This window comes from Spermophilus citellus (genome assembly GCF_964194105.1).
Source record: "Spermophilus citellus genome assembly, chromosome: 3".
NCBI lineage: Eukaryota > Metazoa > Chordata > Mammalia > Rodentia > Sciuridae > Spermophilus > Spermophilus citellus.
Genome location: NC_138184.1, coordinates 226,955,378 through 226,973,851, shown reverse-complemented (window position 1 = coordinate 226,973,851; position 18,474 = coordinate 226,955,378). Strand labels below are relative to the sequence as shown.

At 38.4% G+C, this 18,474-nt stretch overlaps 1 protein-coding gene across 1 annotated transcript in view; it reads right to left on the bottom strand.

Moving 5' to 3' along the window:
• GALNTL5 (polypeptide N-acetylgalactosaminyltransferase like 5) overlaps positions 1–15,976 on the bottom strand; it is a gene marked incomplete at both ends in the record, with an annotated part of 40,525 nt that extends 24,549 nt beyond the window's left edge. The window contains one exon of the mRNA XM_081283347.1: positions 15,907–15,976. Within this exon, the coding sequence (XP_081139473.1) occupies positions 15,907–15,976 (70 nt within the window). The remainder of the gene's footprint in view (positions 1–15,906) is intronic.
• Positions 15,977–18,474: the final 2,498 nt, after the last annotated feature.

Here is an 18,474-nt window from a genome sequence, read left to right as displayed (position 1 = left end):
AGTTCTTTTGGATAAATACCAAGGAGGAGGACAGCTGGGCCATATGGGGTTCCATTCCTAGTCTTTTGAGGAATCTCCATACTGTTTTCCAAAGTGGTGGTGCTAATTTGTAGTTCCACCAACAACGTATGAGTCACCTTTACTTCCACATTCTCTCCAGCATTTATAGTCTTGATGGTTGCCATTCCAACTGGAGGGAGATGAAATCTCAATGTAGTTTTGATTTGCATTTCCCTGTTTACAAGGAATGTTAAATATTTTTTCAAGTATTTGTTGGCCATTTGTATTTCTTCATTTGTATTTCTTCTTTGGAGAAATGTCTGTTCATGTTTTTTTCCCCATTTACTGATTGCATTATTTATTTGTGCCAAGTTTTTTGAGTTCTTTACATATTCTGGATATTAATCCCTTATCAGAGGAGTAACTGGCAAAGATTTTGCCCGCTTCTGTAGACTTCACATATTATTGTTTCCTTTGCTATGAAGAGCTTTTTAATTGAATGCTGTCCCACTTATTGATTCTTGGTTTTATTTCTTGAGCTTTAGGGGTCTTATTAAGGAAGGCGGTGCGGTGCCTGCACCAATTTGATGGTGCTGACCCTGTGTTTTCTTCTAGCGGTTGATTCTCTGGTCTAATTCCTAGGTCTTTGAGTCACTTTGATTTGATTTTTGTGCAGGGTGAGAGATCAGGATCCAATTTCATTTTTCTGTATATGGACATTCAGTTTTCCCAGCACCATTTGTTTGAAAGGCTATCTCTTCTCCAACATGTATTTTTGGCACCTTTGTCAAATATCAGATGACTCTAAGTATGTGGGTTTGTCTCTGTGCCTTCTATTCTATTCCATGGTCTTTATATCTATTTTGATGCTAACACCATGCTGTTTTGGTCATTATAGCTTTGTACTATAATTTGAGATCAGATCTTGGTGATGTCTCCCGCCAAGATCTGATCTTGCTCAGAATGGCTTTGGCTATTGGGTATTTTATTCTTCCAGATGAATTTTAGGACTGTTTTTTTTTCTAGGACTGTGAAGAACATCATTGATATTTTGATGGGGATTTCACTGAATCTGTATAATGGTTTTGGTAATATGCCCTTTTGACAATATTAATTCTGCCTATCTAAGAACATGGGAGGTCTTTCTATCTTCTAAGGCCTTCTTCAATTTCTTTTCCTTTGGTGCTCTATAGTTTTCATTGTGGAGGTCTGAGTGTTTTATTTTATTTGAAGATATTGTGGACAAGATGCCTTTCTTGATTTCTTTCTCAGTAGATTCATTGTTGGAGTATAGAAAAACTGTTGATTTACGAATGTTGATCTTGTTTCCTCCTACTCTATTGAATTTATCAGCTCTAAAAGCATTCTGGTGAGATTTTGGGGGTATTTTATATATAGGGTCATGTCATCAGCAAACAGTTTGAATTATTTTTATCCTATTTTCATCCCTTTAATTTCCTTCTCTTGACTCTGGCTAGAGTTTTAAGAACTACATCAAATAAGAGTGGTGAGAGTGGAAATCTTGTCTTGTTCCTGACTGTAGAGGAAATGCGTTTAGTTTTTGTCCAGTCAGTACGATGTTGGCTTGGGTTTGTCATATATAGCCTTTATAATGTTGAAGTTCATTCTGTCCCTAGATTCTCCAGCATTTTAAACCTGAATTGGTGACAGATTTTGTCAAAGGCCTTTTCTGCATCTATTGATATGATCATATGATTCTTGTTTTTATTCACATTTATGTGCATTACATTTATTGATCTGTGTATTTTGAACCAACCTCACAACCCTAGGGTGACGCCCATTTGGTCATGGTGAACTGTCTCCTTGATGTGTTTTTTTAATGTGATTTGCTAAGATTTTATTGAGTATTTTTGCATCTATGTTCATCAGGGATATTGGTCTGTAGTTTTCTTTCCTTGATGTGTCTGTTTTTTGTTTTTGTTTTTTTTTTGTTTTTGGTGGGGGGGTTGTACCATGGGTTGAACTCAGGGGCGCTCACCACTGAGCCACATCCCTGGCCCTTTGATGTATTTTATTTAGAGACAGGGCCTCACTGAGTTGCTTAATATGCCTCGCTGTTGCTGAACCTGGCTTTGAACTCATGATCTTCCTGCCTTAGCCTCCCTAGCTGCTGGGATTACAGGTGTGTGCCACTGCGCCTGGCTTTGTCTGATTTTGGTATTAGGGTGATACTGACTCCATACAATGAATTTGGCAGTGTTCTCTCCCTTTCTATTTCATGGAATAATTTGAGTAAGTTTGGTGTTAGTTTTTCTTTAAAGATCTGCTAGAACTTGACTGAGAATCTATATGGTTCTTGGTCTTTTTTGGAGAAGGCTTTTAATCACTGCCTCAATATCATTGCTTGATATTGGTCCATTTAGGTTTTCTACATCTTCAATTTGATCTGTTTTTTATATGCATAGAAATTTGTCAATATCTTCTAAACTTTTCAATTTTTTTGAAGTACAAATTTTCAAAATACGTTCTAATGATCCTCTGTATTTTAGAAGTGTCTAAGGTGATATCACCTTGTTCATCTGTAATTTTTTTGATTTGGGTATTTCTTTTGGTTAGTTTGGCTAAGGGTTCATCAATCTTGTTTGTTTTTGCAATGAACCAACTGTTTTTCATATTGGCCCTTTTTTTTATTCTCAATTTCATTAATTTTGGATCTAATCTTACTTCCTGTCTTCTACTGATTTTGAAATTACTTTGTTCTTCCTTTTCTAGAGGTTTGAGAGGTACCATAAAATTGTTTATTTGGGATCTTTTTGTTGGTTTAAAAAAATTCTAATTAGTTATATAGGACAATAGACTGGCATCTGCATTTTGACATATTGTACACAAATGGAGCACAACTTCTCATTCCTCTGGTGTACATGTGTAGTCATACCAGTAGTTTTTCTTGTCTAATGTATGCATTCAATGCTATAAACTTTCCTTTTAGAACTATCTTTGTACTGTACCAGAGATTTTGATATGTTGTATCTGTTCTCATTTGTTTCTAAGAATTTCTTGATTTCTTATTTCTTCTATGATCCATTCCTCATTTAAGAGAGTATTGTTCATGGGGTGCCTGTAATCCTAGTGACCTGACAGGCTGAGGCAGGAGGATTTCAAGTTTGAGGCCAGCCTTAGCAACTTGGTGAGGTTCTAAGCAACTTAGCACAACACTGTCTCAAATTTAAAAATAATATAAAAAGACTGGGATGTAGTTCAATTGTAAAGTGCCCCTGGGTTTAATCCCTACTATATCAAAAAAGTATTCTTTGTTCAATCTCCATGTGTTTATGTAGTTTCTATAGCTTTTCTTGCTGTTGATTTCTAATTTCATTCCATTATGGTCTAATAAGATGCATGGGATTATATTGAGTTTTTTGTATTTGCTAAGATTTATATTGTGACCTAGAATACGGTCTATTTTGGAAAAGGTTCCATGAGCTGCTGAGAAGAAAGTGAATTCAATTTGATGTGAAATATTCTGTAGATGTCCATTGGACAAAATATTATGTGGATATCCATTTGACTTATAATATTATTTAGATATAATATATAATATTATTTAGATTAGAAGTCTCTTTATTAGATGAACTGTCTCTTGGTGAAAGTGCTGTGTTGAAATCACCCGATATTATTGTATTCAGGTCTATCTGGGATCAATTGTCAGGAAGAGTGTGTTTGTGTGTTTGTGTTTGTGTGTGTGTGTGTAATTATGTACACCAACATTTGGGGCATAATTATTTACTGTCATTATATCTTCTCTTTGGATTGTTCTCTTTACCACTATATAGCAGCCCTCTTTGTGCCTTCTGATTATTTTGTTGACATCTGCTTTGTCAGATATGAGAGTAGCTACTCCTGCTTGATTTTGAACTCCATTTTTATAGAATATCCTTTTCCATCCTTATACTTTCAGTTGGTGGATGTCTTTGCATGTAGTTGGATCTTGTTTTTTAATCCATTCTGTGAATCTATGTCTTTTAATTGGGGGGTTGAAGCCATTTACATTCAGTGTTATGGGTAGATGCTTATTTTTTCCTGTCATTTTTGTTTGTTTGCTTTAAATAAAGCAAATTAAATAATTAGGTCTTAATTTTCACTTAGCTAATTGCTCTTTTAGAAAGCTTCATCAATTTGGGAGTTTTGGGATTTATTTTTGAGTTCTGTGTGTAGCATATCTTCAAGTATTTTTTTAATGCTGGTTTAGTGATCATGAGTTTTTTTAGTTTATCCTTATCATCATGGAACAGTTTTATTTCTTCTTCAAATCTGAAAGATAGCTTTGCTGGATTATAGCAATCTTGACTGACCATTGTGGTCTTTTATGGCTTGGAATATCTTATTTTAGGGTCCAATTTGAGAAGACAGAAGTGAGCCTTATTGGCTCACTTAAAGAAGTGTGAGCCAAAATTTTTTCTCTTTAGATTTTAATATTCTTCCATTATTTTCTATGGTTGGCTTTTTATTTTTATTTTTTTTATTGGTTGTTCACAACATTACAAAGCTCTTGACATATCATATTTCATACATTAGATTGAAGTGGGTTATGAACCCCCAATTTTACCCCAAATGCAGATTGCAGAATCACGTCGGTTACACATCCACAATTTTACATAATGCCCTATTAGTAATTGTTGTATTCTGCTACCTTTCCTATCCCCTACTATCCCCCCTCCCCTCCCCTCCCAACTTCTCTCTCTACCCCATCTACTGTAATTCATTTCTCTCCTTGTTTATTTTCCCATTCCCCTCACAACCTCTTATATGTAATTTTGTATAGCAAATTTGTATGCAATTTCCCTTTTCTCTCCCTTTCCCTCCCATCTCATGTCTCTGTTTAATGTTAATCTTTTCTTCCTGCTCTTCCTCCCTGCTCTGTTCATAGTTGCTCTCATTATATCAAAGAAGATATTTGGTATTTGTTTTTTAGGGATTGGCTAGCTTCACTAAGCATAATCTGCTCTAGTGCCATCCATTTCCCTGCAAATTCTATGATTTTGTCATTTCTTATTGCTGCATAGTACTCCATTGTGTATAGATGCCACATTTTTTTTATCCATTCATCTATTGAAGGGCATCTGGGTTGGTTCCACAGTCTAGCTATTGTGAATTGTGCTGCTATGAACATCGATGTGGCAGTATCCCTGTAGCATGCTCTTTTAAGGTCTTCAGGGAATAGTCCGAGAAGGGCAATAGCAGGGTCAAATGGTGGTTCCATTCCCATCTTTCCCAGGAATCTCCAAACTGCTTTCCAAATTGGCCGCACCAATTTGCAGTCCCACCAGCAATGTATAAGTGTACCCTTTTCTCCACATCCTCGCCAGCACTTGTTGTTGTTTGACTTCATAGTGGCTGCCAATCTTACTGGAGTGAGATGGTATCTTAGGGTGGTTTTGATTTGCATTTCTCTGACTGCTAGAGATGGTGAGCATTTTTTCATGTACTTGTTGATTGATTGTATGTCCTCCTCTGAGAAGTGTCTGTTCAGGTCCTTGGCCCATTTGTTGATTGGGTTATTTGTTATCTTATTGTCTAATTTTTTGAGTTCTTTGTATACTCTGGATATTAGGGCTCTATCTGAAGTGTGAGGAGTAAAAATTTGTTCCCAGGATGTAGGCTCCCTATATACCTCTCTTATTGTTTCTCTTGCTGAGAAAAAACTTTTTAGTTTAATTAAGTCCCATTTGTTGATTCTTGTTATTAACTCTTGTGCTATGGGTGTCCTATTAAGGAATTTGGAGCCCGACCCCACAATATGTAGATTGGAGCCAACTTTTTCTTCTATCAGACGCAGAGTCTCTGATTTGATATCAAGCTCCTTGATCCATTTTGAGTTAACTTTTGTGCATGGCAAGAGAAAGGGATTCAGTTTCATTTTGTTGCATATGGATTTCCAGTTTTCCCAACACCATTTGTTGAAGATGCTATCCTTCCTCCATTGCATGCTTTTAGCCACTTTATCAAATATAAGATACTTGTAACTTTGTGGATTAGTCTCTGTGTCCTCTATTCTATACCATTGGTCCACCCGCCTGTTTTGGTACCAGTACCATGCTGTTTTTGTCACTATTGCTCTGTAATATAGTTTGAAATCTGGTATCGCTATACCGCCTGATTCACACTTCCTGTTTAGAATTGCTTTTGCTATTCTGGGTCTTTTATTTTTCCATATGAATTTCATGATTGCTTTATCTATTTCTACAAGAAATGCTGTTGGGATTTTGATTGGCATTGCATTAAACCTATAGAGAACTTTTGGTAATGTCGCCATTTTGATGATGTCAGTTCTGCCTATCCATGAACAGGGTATATTTTTCCATCTTCTAAGATCTTCTTCTACTTCTCTCTTTAGGGTTCTGTAGTTTTCATTGTATAAATCTTTCACCTCTTTTGTTAGGTTGATTCCCAAGTATTTTATTTTTTTTGAGGATATTGTGAATGGAGTGTTTTTCCTCATTTCCGTTTCAGAAGTTTTGTCGCTGACATACAGAAATGCCTTTGATTTATGCGTGTTGATTTTATATCCTGCCACTTTGCTGAATTCATTTATTAGTTCTAGTAGTTTCTTTGTAGACCCTTTTGGGTCTTCTAGGTATAGAATCATGTCATCTGCAAATAGTGATAATTTAAGTTCTTCTTTTCCTATTTTTATGCCTTTAATTTCTTTCATCTGTCTAATTGCTCTGGCCAGTGTTTTGAGAACTATATTGAATAGAAGTGGTGATAGAGGGCATCCCTGTCTTGTTCCAGATTTTAGAGGGAATGCCTTTAACTTTTGTCCATTCAGAATGATGCTAGCCTGAGGCTTAGCATAGATAGCTTTTACAATGTCAAGGTAAGTTCCTGTTATCCCTAGTTTTTCTAATGTTTTGAACATAAAGGGATGCTGTACTTTGTCGAATGCTTTCTCTGCGTCTATCGAGATGATCATATGGTTCTTATCTTTAAGTCTATTGATGTGGTGAATAACATTTATTGATTTCCGTATATTGAACCATCCTTGCATCCCAGGGATGAATCCTACTTGATCATGGTGCACAATTTTTTTGATGTGTTTTTGTATTCGATTCACCAGAATTTTATTGAGGATTTTTGCATCTATGTTCATTAGAGATATTGGTCTGTAGTTTTCTTTCTTTGAGGTGTCTTTGTCTGGTTTCGGAATCAGGGTGATGTTGGCCTCATAGAATGAATTTGGAAGAGCTCCCTCTTTTTCTATTTCCTGAAATAACTTGAAAAATGTTGGTATTAATTCTTCTTTAAAGGTTTTGTAAAACTCCGCTGTATACCCATCTGGTCCTGGGCTTTTCTTGGTTGGTAGTCTTTTGATGGCTTCTTCAATTTTATCCATTGATATTGGTCTGTTCAAATTGTGTGTATCCTCCTGACTCAGTCTGGGCAAATCATATGACTTAAGAAATTTATCGATGTCTTCACTATCTTCTATTTTATTGGAATATAGGTTTTCAAAATAATTTCTAATTGTCTTCTGTATTTCTGTAGCATCTGTTGTGATATTGCCTTTTTCATCCTGTATGTTAGTAATTTGAGTTCTCTCTCTTCTTCTCTTCATTAGCATGGCTAAAGGTCTGTCGATCTTATTTATTTTTTTGAAGAACCAACTTTTAGTTTTGTTAATTTTTTCAATAGTTTCTTTTGTTTCAATTTCATTGATTTCCACTCTGATTTTAATTATTTCTTGCCTTCTGCTACATTTGCTGTTGTTTTGCTCTTCCTTTTCTAGGGCTTTGAGATGAAGTGTGAGCTCATTTATTTGTTGGTTTTTTCTTTTTTTGAGGAATGACCACCAGGCGATGAATTTTCCTCTTAAAACTGCTTTCATTGTGTCCCATAGATTCCGATATGTTGTGTCTGTATTTTCATTTATCTCTAAGAATTTTTTGATTTCCTCCTTTATGTCTTCTGTAACCCATTGATCATTCAGTAACATATTGTTCATTTTCCATGTGATGTAGGATTTTTCCTTCCTTCTTTTATCATTGATTTCCAGTTTCATTCCATTATGATCAGATAAAATGCAAGGTATTATCTCCACCCCTTTATATTTACTGAGGGTTGCCCTATGGCATAATATATGGTCTATTTTTGAGAAGGATCCATGTGCTGCTGAGAAAAAAGTATATCCATTTGATGATGGTTGATATATTCTATATATGTCAGTTAAGTCTAGGTTATTGATTGTGATATTGAGTTCTATAGTTTCTTTATTCAACTTTTGTTTGGAGGATCTGTCCTATGGTGAGAGAGGTGTGTTGAAGTCACCCATAATTATTGTGTTGTAGTCTATTTGATTCTTGAACTTGAGGAGAATTTGTTTTATGTCGCAGCACCATTATTTGGTGCATAAATATTGATAATTGTTATGTCTTGTTGGTGAATGGTTCCTTTTAACAGTATATAATGTCCTTCTTTATCCCTTTTGATTAACTTAGTCTTGAAGTCGATTTTATTCGATATGAGGATGGCCACCCCTGCTTGCTTACGAGGACCATGTGCATGGTATATTTTTTCCCATCCTTTCACCTTCAGCCTGTGTATGTCTTTTCCAATCAGATGTGTCTCCTGGAGGCAGCATATTGTTGGATTTGTTTTTTTAATCCATGATACCAGCCTATGTCGCTTTATTGGAAAGTTTAAGCCATTAACTAATTCAGAGTTACTATTGATATATGGTTTGTACTTCCATCCATGTTTGATTATTTATCCTTTTTTTTAAAAAATTTAGTTTGTTTCTCCATGATTATCTTTCCCCTCGCCCTCTGTCTTTACCGAGGCACTTCCTACTGATGGTTTTGGTTATTGTTTTTCATTTCTTCCTCGTGTAGTGTTTTGCTCAAAATGCTTTGCAATGCTGGTTTTCTGGCTGCAAATTCTTTTAACTTTTGTTTATCGTGAAAGATTTTTATTTCATTGTCATACCTGAAGCTTAATTTTGCTGGATACAGAATTCTTGGTTGGCATCCATTGTCTTTCAGTGTTTGAAATACATTGTTCCATGACCTTCTTGCTTTCGGTGTCTGTGATGAAAAATCCATTGTTAACCTTATTGGTTTACCCCTGAATGTAATCTGTCTCCTTTCTCTTGTAGCTTTTAATATTTTCTCTTTGTTCTGTATATTGGATATCTTCATAACAATGTGTCTTGGCGTTGGTCTACTGTGATTTTGTGTGCTCGGTGTCCTGTATGCATCTTCAATTTGTATATCTGTTTCCTTTTTTATTTCTGGAAAGTTTTCTGTAATTATTTCATTCAGCAGGTTACTCATTCCCTTGGTTTGAATCTCTGTACCTTCTTCTATCCCGATGACTCATAAGTTTGGTTTTTTTATGTTATCCCATAACTCTTGGATGTTTTTCTCGTGATTTTTTACCAGCCTTTCTGAGTTGGCTAGACTCTTTTCAAGATGATATATTTTGTCTTCATTATCTGACATTATGGCTTCTACTTGCTCCACTCTGTTAGTGATACTCTCAATTGAGTTTTTAATTTGGTTTATCGTTTCCTTCATTTCTAGAATTATTGTTTGATTATTTTTTATAATCTCTATCTCCTGATAGAGATGCTTAACTTCTTCTTTTATCTGTTTATGTAATTCATTCTCAATGTGTTCTTTCGCTGCTTGAATTTGCTGTCTTGTATCCTCTTTAAGGTTCCATTCCATCTGTCTAAGGTGTTCCTTGAGTTCTTTATATGACCATTTTTCTGATGACTCTAGGTCCTCCTGAATATTTAGGCTGTCCTGCATTGTTTGTACTCCTTTTCTTCCTTGCTTTTTGAAGCTGCTCATGTTACTTCTTGTTCTGTTTGACTGATGAATTACTGCTTACTCCTATAAATTTATTAGATGCTTGGGAGTAAAGGTATTAGAAGGGAAGGGAAGAAGTCACTAAAGAGAATGAGAGTAAGCAGGTAGAATTCAAGGAAGGGGGGATAAGATAATTGAAAAGAAATGAAAAGACAAAAGAAGAAAAAAATAGGAAATAAAAGAAAAAAATTTTTTTAAAAAATAATAAAAAAATTAAAATTAAAATTAGAAGAAAAAAAATTTTAAAAAATTGTAAAAAAATTTAAAAAAACAACAAGAAAAATGAAAATGAAAGAAAAACCCAAATCAAAAAAAAAGAGAAAAGAAAAAAAGAAAAAAAAATAAATGCAGTCTTAGAGTTTGATTAACTTCTCTTCCAGTAGGTGGCGCTGTGCCCACCAGGCCAAGTTTCTCCTGTCAATATGCGGGAACCAATCACTGTGCAGCAGCTCCTCCCAGACTGGGCGAGTCTCCAATCCTGAGTGCCTAGGGCCTCCTCTTGTGTCTAGTCACTTCCCATATTTCCTCTAGCCAGGCCCCTCTCACGGGTGCCGCTCACCACAATACTGGCTACACACCAGGTCTGCTGCTCCCGGGAGCCCTGTTTTCATGAACGACTGGGCACACTCTTCCAGTTTGCTATTCCCTCAGACCCTAAGTTTGTAGAGCTTAGGGCTGAGAATCCTCAGTGAATTTTACTTGCCCTCTGGTAGCCACGCCTCCGGTAGCTGGTGCAAGAGACCTCAGCTGTCAGCACTGGTGGGAGCGGTAGTTCCGCGCCGTAGGTCCCGCACCACCTCTGATTCCCTTGGTCTGGCTATCGTGCTCACGGGAGAGCTGGGAGGGGCCCTTAAGGTTTCCCCGATGTGTGGAGAGGGAAGGCTAGGGAATTACACACCTGTAGCCGCAGGTTTCAATGAAGTTATCTCCTCCGCCGCAGTCTGATGACGTCAGTTCTCTGCCATGGTGGTATCTCTTGCAAATGGCGACAGTTCGTTTCCCTTTGCCGGGCAACCAATGCAACGGGTGGGTCCTTACTTTCTCTCCCAAGCCCCGTTTCAAACCTGTGGCCACTACCTATGAAGGCTCGGTAGGCATTTACCTCCGTAGGATGAGAAGGGCTGACCAGTTGTTTCAGCCGGATGGATTAGTGCTGAGTCACAGCAGGCGAACGGGAGCTTGAATTCAGCCGATCCGGTCTCAGTGTGTGTTCTGAGAGGCCCAGACTGTTCGCCCCAGATCCACGTCAGCTCAGCATTGCCTAGTGATCTGGCTCGCCATGCGGCCAATTCTTTGCCGGAAAGGCCGGTCTGAAACCAAGTCACCGGGAGTCGGGTCCCCAAAGCCCACCGCATTCGAGCCCTACCACCAGGTTGCAGTTGCCGGAAACCCTGGCTTTTTAATTATGATATGTCTTAGAGACCTTTTTTTTTTTTTTTTTAAATCTTGTCTATTTGAGGTTCTATATACATCCTGTATGTGCATGTCCATCTCATTTCTAAGGTTAGGAAAATTTTCTGCTGTTGTTTCACTGAAAAGCTTCTTAATGCCTTTGGTCATTATATCCATATGTTCCCTTGACTCCATGTTCCCATATATCTCAATGACTCTTAGATTTGGTCTCCTGATGTTGTCCCAGAGTTCTTGTATATTCTGATTGTGGTCTTTTATTTTTTTCTTTATTTCATACTGAGTAGTCAAGTTTATATACACTGTCTTCAAGGTCTGAAGTTCTATTTGCTATATAATACAATCTTTGTTGACAATTTTAAGTGCATTTTAAACTTCATTCAGTAGTCTTTCATTCAGGAATTCTGATTGGTTTCTTTATTGAAATTGTCTTTCAGTTTCTGTATTTGCTCTCTTAATTCATTCCTTAGATCTTGTTTTAGCTCACTGAACATTTTATTAACATAATTTTTATAGCAATTCTCTGGAATTTCATCCATTTCCCTATCTATGGGTTACTTTGTTGGGGGATTGTAAAGCTGGGGGAAGACTTGTTTGCCTGTTTCCTCATGTTCTCAGAGGTCTTGGACTAGCACACCTATTGAGATGGATTAAGATAAATGTCCATTGTCTACTATGAAATCTGTAAGACTAGTTGCCATAAAAAGAGAAATGGTGGGGTCAGCATTTAACATCAGCACCAACAATAAACAATTGTGAATCAGATCTAATATTAAACAGCAATTGTCAACTACATCATCCACTGTGTTAATAACCACACCAACACTGATGGTGGGGAGTAGGAATTATATCAAACAAATTGTTCTAAAAGGTAGCATAATTACATTTCCTTAGGTGGAATGAAGTAGGAAGGTAAGTGAAGAGGGGGTGCAGGAGAGAGGTAGCAGATGACAACCATAGAGAAGGAGGAGTAATAAATAAATAAAAGTCTAAGAGGAAAAAAGAGAGGGGAAGAAGGAACAAGGAAATTTGACAATCTACCCACATGTCAGATTTGTGGTGTATTTTCTCCTTAAAGAAGAAGGAGTGATTAAGAGAAACAAAAACAAAGATACAGGGCTGGGATGTAGCTCAGTTGGTAGAGTGCTTGCCTTGCATGCACAAGGACCTGGGTTCAATCCCCAGCACCACCAAAAAAAAAAAAAAAACCCACAAACCCAAGAACCCCATATAAAATCTACCCTTCAAATTCAAAACAGGCTACATCACAAATGGGTGAATAAAAAGCAATTAAAATGAAAGAAAAATTATATGAAAACATCTGTATCCTTGAATCTATCAGCATGACCAGAACCTACACACACAGAATGGAAAAATTTTTTTTAAATATATTCTTTTTTTTAAAAAAAGGGGGGAAATTTAATAAAAAGTGAAGGGATTATGGTGTTTTAAAGTGGTGGCAGGGATGGATATTTATTTCTTACACTCTTGGGCCATTCTTTGCATTTCTTTTTGGGGCTGTGTACCCATTGGACCACAGACCAGGGCTTGTTAAACCCGACTTCTTTGTGTTTCTCACCAAGCTGCCAGCCATTGGGGTCTGAACCAAAGCTGGTGGTAATACCTTCCAGCTTCCTAGCTCACAGCGTAAGATAGGATAGACTGAGGAGGACTGAAAATCGGAGTTTTGTCTGGATAGTCTAGCCCCAGAGTGGGCCTGATGGGGAGATCTAAATGGGAAGCTCCAGTGGCTGGGGCTTGGTTCCGGCTGTCTTAGGAACTTTGTTGGAAGGATCTGAGGTTAAACATACATGCCGTGTTGCTGAGTAGATGCTCATCTCTGCTGGATGTCTGGATCTCAGGAACCTCCCCAACCCATTCTAAGAGCAGGAAATCTAATTCTCTGCAGGTCTTACATACTCCACCATCATGGGTGTGAGTTTCCCAGAGTCAGACCTGGAGTGCAGAAGTGCCTTCTGACCAGTTTCTGGCCTCTTCCAAGCTGTGGGTGACCAGCAACAAAGGGGACTCGGGCCTCTCTCCCCTCAGTTTCCCAGCCTCAGTCACCACAGGCACAATCCTCCCTGCACCTGTTTCAGCCACACGGGTCTGAACTCCACAACAGGTATGGGACCGGGGCTTGTTAAATCTGACTTCTCTGTGTTTCTCACCAAGCTGCCAACCACTGTGGAGACGCCTGTTATAAGCTCCTGGTCTCTCACCTCTGCATGCTGCCCTGCGGCCACCTGCAGTTGGTTCCCACCCTGACCGGGCTGGCAGGCTGAGATTCTGACCAGTTTCAATCCTCAACCTGCCCCACCATCTCTGGGTCAGGTTCTACTCCACAGGTTCTCCTCCTGTGCTCCCTGCAGTGGACTGGCAGGGACAGTGCTACCAACATCAGCCAAGTCGGTGTGTCTCTATCATATTGTTTCTTGTTTTGTGTTTAGAGCTTCTGAATTTCTGTGTCTGTGATTACTTTACTGTCCAGTGTTGAATGACAGTGAATTCCCTCAGTCACCACCTCATCGAGGAGCAGTACTGCTACTTGGATCTGAGCAGAGGAACACCTGGGGGCATGCCGTCCTCTAACCTGCTGTCTTCCCCCTGGACCCACATGTTAGATGTGTGGTGTATTTCTCCCTTAAAGGCCTAACAGAAAAAAAATCAAAATACTTACCTTTTAGAGAAAGTAGTCTGGGGCTTTTAGGCTCCTCTTTGTCGGAAGGGTTAGTGACTACCTGGGGTCTTGGTGTTTGTCCTGGGTTGTGGAGGATTTGTTGATGCCCATATTTTTCAAGGGACAAGAGTGATTCAGACTCCTGGGTATTATTCTGGTAGCTCTCACGGTGATGGTGGAAATATATGAATAACGGAGGTATCCAGATCCCAAACAACAGGATCGCACAGAACAAACACTGGATTAAGATATTTCTCAGTGTAAACCTAGCATTTTTGAATGTCCGCTCTTCAATTTCCTAAATCAGAAAATTTAAGAGAAACAGTGTTAGATATTTTAATGATTTCATCTACTTTAGTTAAATCCACTTTCCAGTGTTTTAAAACATAACCGTTTTGATATCAGTCCTTATCATATACATAAAGCATATTGTTTTTCTAATTAGCAAAAAAAATCTTAAAACAGATGTTTACATGATTATTTAACATTCAGATACAGCACATATTTAAAGTCCTCAGCCCCTACTCCTGAGTGAAATAATGTGAAAAATACCTCACTCATCTCTTATCTATGCCCAACCCATCTTGGAAAGATAGTGTACATCTGTAAAAAATCTGATATGTCACCAGTCAAAAAGTCAAAAATGTAAAGACATGCAGTGTCACATGCTACAGAGAATATGGATAATGAGAACTGTGGTCCACTCCCAAAGGGACTTCAGATTTGCATGACTCTTTTGGCAATATCTGGTTAAGTTGAAGATATCTACATAAGGTAAAGAAGCTGTCCATCATGAGACATGTACAAGAATGCTAATTGAAGTAATGTGGGTAGTGGTTTAAAATGAGATACAATTTAGGTCTTTCTCAATAGAAGTGACAAAGTGAGGCTATTCATTCGGTGATGGAATAAATCGACTGAAACTACATGTACTAATATTGTGAAACCTAAAAACCATAATGTGCAAGCAGAATTTGATGTGAATTTGGAAAACACAAGAAGCAGAGCCACTGTTTACAGACGCACCAGTGTGTAAAAAATGCATGCAAACGACATATACAAATTTAGTGTGTAGATGAAGGCACCTAACCACCAGCAAGAGTGGGCCTGGCCCTACCTCCAGTCAGTTGCTGTCCGCCTTTTTGGTGCAGGAGCTCTCCTCGGGCCCATTTTATGGGTAGGAAGACTAAGGTTCAGAGAGAGACACTTGTATGAAGCTACGTGGCTTCTTGGTTCTTGTGCGGCCAGGTCCCATGACAAGGGTTCAAGTGAAACGTATGTGGGTTGGGAAGGCGAGGCTGCTAATAAAGGGTGCCATAGCAAGCCAGTGGGAGGCCAGTGTCACCAGGCAGGAAGACTCTCAGGACAGGGGAGGATGTATATCTCAAAGTTATCTCTCCCAAAGGGTGAGGAATCTGGAGTATTTTTATTTATTTATTTTTAGACACAATACCTGTATTTATTTATTTTTATGTGGTGCTGAGGATCCAATTCAGTGCCTCACGCATGCCAGGCAAGCCCTCTACCACTGAGCCACAACCCCAGTTTTGACACCAACTTCTTCCACTACTTAAACAAAAGGGCGTGGCTATATTCCAATAAAACTTTATTTAAACAAACAAGTGGTGGGCCAGATTTGGCCTCTGGGCCATATTCTGCCAATCTTTGGGTTAGACCAAACTTCAACACACAGGGCTCTTCAGACAGTCAAGGCAGAAACTACAAGTCCTCCTGGGGCCTAGGCTGGGAAGTCAACAGAATCATTTTGGCTGTATTCTATTGGCCAACTCCAGTCACCAGCCAGTCTGGATCTATGGGTAAATGACTAGACTTCACTGCTGATGGGAAGTTCTGCAACATCATATGGCAAAGCCTATGAGGACAGGAGGAATTTTTGTATCCTTCTTTACCTATAGTCTACCCTCCAACCTAAGGCTGTTTGATTCCCGAGTTCTCTGTAATACCCTACCATACTCCCTCTTTTACCTTTTAGCTTGTACAACTGGTTGAGGGTGGAGCTCAGGATGACAGCCACATCCTGATAAGTTTGTATCATGTTCAGTTCAATGAAACTTTGTGTGTGTGTGTGTTTGTGTGTGAGACTTTATATTTGGCAGAATACATTTACATAAACAGCTAACTGATTTTTGAAATAATTTTTTTCACTCAATTTTTTTAAAAAGTGAAACATTTTAAAAATATAGAAAAATACAGTGAATTATTTATCAACTCATTTATCCACCACCTGGTTTAAGAAATGTTACAATTTTCCTTCCTATTTGATTCAGATTACTTTTATGAAGTAAAATATTACAGGCTCAACTGGGTGTGGTGGTGCACGTCTGTAATCCCAGCAACTTGGGAGGCTGAGGCAGAAGGTTTGCAAATTTGAGGCCAAACTCTGCAATTTAGTGAAACTATGTCTAAAAAAAAAAAAAAGATCAAAAAGATCTGAGGTTGTAGCTCAGTGGGAAAGCAACTCTGGGTTCAATTCCCAGTACCAAAAACAAACAAACAAACAAACAAAAACCCAAACCCCAAATCCTATTGGTTCACTGGGTGTGTGGTACATGCCTGTGATCTAAGCTACTTAGAAGGCTGAGGCAGGAGGATCACAGGTTTAAGGCCAGCTGGGACAACTTAACAGACCCACGTTGGCCAACAGAAAACAGCCAGAATGATTCTGTTGACTTCCTAGCCTAGGCCTAAAGTGGACTTGTAGCTTCTGCCTAGATTCTCTGAACAGCCCTCTGTGATGAAGTTTGGTTGAACCCAAGACCCCATGTCTCAAGAACCCAACAAACTACAAGTTCAGTTTAAGTGCCTTCTCTATCACTTTAGAATTTCCTTCCCATCTTCCCTCCCTGAAGTTGGTGAGTTTGTTTCATAACAATGTTTTTATACTTTCAGTACAAATATTGTTTTTATATTCAGTGCATGCACATGGATCCACTAAGCATGTGGAATTGTTCTATGTGTTTTAAAAATATATTCAAGTAGTGTTGGGCTGAGCACCTGTCATTCAGCAATTTCCCTTTACATCATGGTTTTGAGAATTCTCCTTGTGGATCTGTATACATCTAGGTCACTTCTTGTTAAGTGCTATGTGGTGTCTCACGGTACGAATGTGTCTCTATTTGTTTATCCATTTATCTACTGGTGGGCATTAAACTTCTGCTTGTTTGCAGAAAAAAAAAATTAGTGTGTTCTACCTATCACGTTCCTGTGCTGGGCAAACATTCCCACCTTCTGACCACCAGATCAGTACCTAGGGTCACAACATACCCCAGCTGGGAAGTGCTGGGCTGCTAAGAGAGGGAGGAGAACTCATATCCAGGGGCTGTAGATCAGTTATGGCCAACCAGCAGGGGTAGGGGCACCTGTGGGGGCTGAGTCCCTGAGGAGGCTGCATCAAGGTGGGAGAGTCTAAGGTTAGAATAGAGAGTGCTTCTCAGTACAGGAGTGTTCTCCCAGGACACAGGGTTAACACTTGGCAGAGATACTGGATTCACAATAAACATTCTTTGGCTGAATGAATAATACTTTACAAATGAAATATTTGATTATGCAAAGAAAGAATATCAAATGTATAACAGATGAGGAAAATTCTAACCCAGGGAAATGGTGGATTAAAACACAGAGAGCTGGAGGTAGAGCTCAGGGAGAGGGCACTTACTTAGCTGCGGTGAGGCCTGGGGCTCTAGCCTCAGAACCATCAATGAATCAAACAAATCAATAAATCAACCAAAAACTGAAAAAGGAAGGATGCTGTCTTAATTTATATTATTTCCACATTCCTATTAAATGTATACATTTTGAGAGAATTCTGTGTTAACGTTCTCCAAAACCCAAATGACAAAACAGACAAGATACGTAACCAGATCTTACAGTCAGAGTTAGTGTATTTATAGGCTCAGATTATTACAGAAAAACAAGTCCATGTTCTCAAGGATTCTAATTTTTAAGAAAACTTGGAGGGATTTCTCTTAAGGGGCAAACACTTGTGGAAACAGTCCCTCTCTGGTTTTCTTATTTTACCAAGATCAATCCTCGTGTTCCATTCTCATAAAGCAGAGCTCACCCTGTTCTCTGGAATGTTCATTTCTCCTCCCAACCCACCCTCCACCACTCATACCAAGGGATAGGTCTAAGAGGTCTGTGATTGGTTTTTTTGATTAACTTCACAAGAAAATCATGTTCAGTTATTTTCTTCACTAAAATATGCTGAATTTACATGATAGAAAGACACAGAATTGATTTTCAAAACATATTTCAACAATGATTTATATGTACAACAAATAAGGTTTTAGGTACACTAAAGAGGGCTGGGGATGTGGCTCAAGCGGTAACGCGCTTGTCTGGCATGCATGCGTCCTGGGTTCGATCCTCAGTACCACATACAAACAAAGATGTTGTGTCCGCCGAAAAACTAAAAAATAAACATTAAAAAATTCTCTCTCTCTCTCACTCTTTCTTTAAAAAAAAAAATTAAGTACACTAAAGAGAATCAGGAACTACCTAAAAGAATCCCGTAAAGAAAAAAAGAAGGCAATT